Genomic DNA, 3,845 nt, shown 5'->3' on the forward strand with positions numbered 1-3,845 from the left:
ACATACCAAAGGAAATGTAAAATTGTAGGAAAAACTTTTCATTCATTGTAATACTGTGCACATGGTACAGTACCCTGGACCTGAGCTGTCGCTGGGCCAATACCCTTTAAAAAGATCAGAGTTATACATTTGGTACCAATATGTACCTTTGAGGTATAGTCATTTGAACTCGAAATGGGCTAAGGGGTATTTTTGAAAGGGCATTACTCCAGTGACAGTTTAGTGTCAGGGATTGGTTTAAGGTTTAGGGGTTGTTTTAGGATAAGGGGTTGATTCAGGGTTAGGGTTAGGGTCAAGTGAGTAATTACAACCAGATGGTTTAAATTAAAGTACAATTTAGGTACACAAATAGGCACATTGTATACATTTTTGTAAGTGCATATTTGTTAAAGACACTGATCTTAAAGTGGGACCACAAAAAGGGTTTTAAAAAACAATAATTTACAACAATGCCAACTACACTAGTCAACATTTAAAATGGATCAAAACCTTTCATAAAAATTTTGAACAATACTGTTCTTGACAACTTTAATGAACTTTTTTGATCCACTTCAAATGTTGAGCACTCATGCCATAGGAAACACATAATGCCGGTTGAGATGCCTTAATTTAAAGGGGCCATGGCACAAGATTTTTTTTAAGATGCCAAATAAATCTTTGGTGTCCCCAGAACACATATGTGAAGTTTTAGCTCAAAATACCATATAGATAATTTATTATAACATGTTTAAATTGCCACTTTGTAGGTGTGTGCAAAAATGTGCCGTTTTGGGTGTGTCATCATTTAAAATGCAAATGAGCTGATGAAATTCAAACACTGATCACAATGATGGTGGTTTGATGCAATTAAAACTTAATTGTGCTTTTCTCTGCACTAAATGGCAGTGCTGTGGATGGAAAGTGAAGATTAAGGGGTGGTATTATTATAATAAGAGCTCCTTATGACATCATAAGGAGAGCCAAATTTCAACAACTTATTTTTTTCAAGTAACTGGGTTGATCTTTTTCACATTTTCTAGATTGAAAGAAGCACTGGGGACCCAATCATAGCACTTAAACATGGAAAAAATCTGATTTCCATGCCATGGCCCCTTTAAAAACATTTTACATATTTTAAAACATCAGTGCCATTGTTTGGTCTCAAGATCCACACCACCAGTATTGTTTTTTGTAAGATTTTGTTCATAAAAGCTACTTAAATGTCCTAATATAACTAAGGCCTTGTCTCGATTAATAAACAGGATTAAGCGAAACTGCCCCATAATGAAGAAAAGCTATGATATTTTTAAGCCTAAATCTCCATTATGACGGTTAAATCTGTAACCAGTAATACAGTAAACCGTTTCCAAACTTTCAAGCGTGACTCATAAGCAATAAATGTCAATCAGATATGGGAACTGTAAATAGCTATGACATGTGCTGGTCTATATGGTTCAGCCCTACGAACGTCTGTCTATACATCCATCCGGATTCCTCCTGATCTTCAGGTCACAAGAGAATACAAACTGAAACTGATCCAGCAAGTCTGTCAGGAGCTCATATCTGACGGCGGTGAATTAGTGAGACATATTTCTTGTCTGGAAGGGGCTCTGGTGGTCCTCCTTAGATCACGGTGTCTCTTTGATCCATATTGTAGCCGGATACAGCTTCAAAGGATGACTGCACAATAATGTAAAGCTATATAATAACGATTGACTTTCTTGCACTTTGACAAAAGATCACATGCTAATCTATAAGAAAGGAAACTTTTAAAGACATCAGTGTGAATTTTATAGCAGCCATGACACAGATTTATAGCATGTGGTGATTATTGGCTTCCTGTAATCCTAGCTTTCTTATCACTGCTAGTGTTTGTTGTATTTTGGGTGGATCACACATTGTAAAATCTCATCTACGCCTACGCCCGTTCACAAGGGCAAATGTAAAGATTAGACTTGGTAATAAAAGCTGAACAAAAGGCGCCGAATGAACATTATCCCACTTCCACCAGGTTTTAAAATAATAAATGATAAAGTATAATAAACTTCTTTAGGCTTTTTCAGGCGCTGGGTGTGGCATTCACCCAACACAGCCGTACAACAGCTCTATTCAGCTTTTCATCTAATGTCACAATGACGCAACATTTTTGAATGAAGTCACTTCCACGAGCGGGGACTTTCCACTCCCTTTAAGAAATGCCGGGCGTTGCTTCCGAAGTATGTTACTGAAACCATCCTAAATATTTCTAACCATAGCGACCAACCTGAATACAAATTTTGATGGAACCAATGAATGAATCCTGTATGACATACATTTTACATATGAAACATTACAAATGAAGACATCCACGTACGAATTCAGTATGTTTCGTGAAAATTTATTTAAATAAATACATAAATGAAATAACTTAATACAACATTGGTATTCGCAGCGATCCTCTGGAAAAATAAATAATTTACACGTATATCCAAAGCCTCATCGACTCCGTGGTTAATAAAGTTCAAGAGTTCAGTCTTTTCGAGGGTTTTCATGTTGAAATCGTGTCAGGTTTCCAAAAACCTTCAGCGGAGCGTTTTAAGGGACGTCCTTGCCCGGAGCACATGGGCTGTTTCCAGACGTGCCGACATTGTCCATGCTTTGGTCCAAGCTTATCAAGATTCAGTCTGATGTATCTCTAAACAGAGAAAACCAAATATAAGTGATTTAGTCCATATAATACCAAATTAACCAGTTATCTAGCTAGCTCTGTAAATTCCATTGATAGTCTATGACCAAATATTGATACTTAGTTAAAACAAGTTGACTGTTCGAAAGGCCTTTACTTATTTAGTATGAGAAATAAAGGTTCATTTAACATCCTTTATGTTGCATTAATGTTAGCAATTTAGTTCTTGAACTAAAATTAAAAAATGGTTCATGGCAGAACCCTTATTTTTAAGAAAGTCAGCCATAATAGTTACGTGGGCTTCACATGTCCCCTTTATAACTTATACAGTGTATTTGTTAATTCTCACCATGTATGGCTTGGATGAACATCTCATGGTGCTCTGGCTTTGCATTTTTCCTGTCGTCCCAGAGATGTGTCGTCTATCTCCTGTCTTGTTTTAAAGTCCTGAATGGCTTTTCTGTTTTGGAAGTCGATGAGAGCCATTGTGATGACAGCATTCCAGCAGTTTTCCTCACCCGAGCACCTGAAGTCAATCTCTTTATTATCCGTGGTCACGATGGTAAAGTAAACGAACCTTCCGGTTCGCTCCACGCAGTCCACCTTCTTGATGGACTGCAGCTTGAGCTCTTTGCTCTTGGTTTTCTTCTGGTTATCCGCGTAGATGTTCAGGCTGTCCGAGGTGAGGACGCATGTCTTTCTCTTCCAGAACTGGAGGAGATTGTCGCTTCTCTTCTCCAGCTCTCCTTCTTTCAGGATCTGGGAGATGTCAGAGCCCGTCATGGTGGCGTTTGAAGGCTTGTGTGGGAATAAGCAGGTATACGAATGACCGAGAGCTTCGTATAATCGCGTTTGAAGTCTCCGTGTGACGCCGCGCTTCTTCATGCGTGCGTTAAAATCCAGCCCGATTTGAACGCCGCGAGGCGAGGGGCTGCGTTTTATAAAACTCGACGCGCCCCACCCACTTGACATCTGATCGCGTCAACTGTGTCTCTCGAGTGATGAATGGACGAGTGGGTGGAAGTCTGGCACGGGAACACGTGGAGGATGATAAGTTAAGTGTTACTAACCATTCTCAGTCAGTAGAAAGAGCCTGTGTGGAGAGTCTCTAAATGTCGCGTGGATTTTGTACTGTATGTCGCGCTCGCGAGGCAGTACTGGCGACACTCGTCTCTAGATTTGTCTAAGCGTTTTTAAAGTT

The 3,845-nt window shown here is 39.2% G+C and overlaps 1 protein-coding gene across 1 annotated transcript; it reads right to left on the reverse strand.

Annotated features, from left to right (window-relative positions):
• Positions 1-2,340: 2,340 nt before the first annotated feature.
• phlda2 (pleckstrin homology-like domain, family A, member 2) lies at positions 2,341-3,592 on the reverse strand. The gene is made up of 2 exons (XM_055193301.2): positions 2,994-3,592; positions 2,341-2,653 (listed from the first exon to the last, which is right to left on the reverse strand). The coding sequence occupies exon 1, from the start codon at positions 3,527-3,529 to the stop codon at positions 3,017-3,019; it is 513 nt and encodes a 170-aa protein (XP_055049276.1). The 5' UTR covers positions 3,530-3,592; the 3' UTR covers positions 2,341-2,653; positions 2,994-3,016.
• Positions 3,593-3,845: the final 253 nt, after the last annotated feature.

The sequence above is a fragment of the Misgurnus anguillicaudatus genome, chromosome 6, assembly GCF_027580225.2.
Source record: "Misgurnus anguillicaudatus chromosome 6, ASM2758022v2, whole genome shotgun sequence".
Taxonomy (NCBI): domain Eukaryota; kingdom Metazoa; phylum Chordata; class Actinopteri; order Cypriniformes; family Cobitidae; genus Misgurnus; species Misgurnus anguillicaudatus.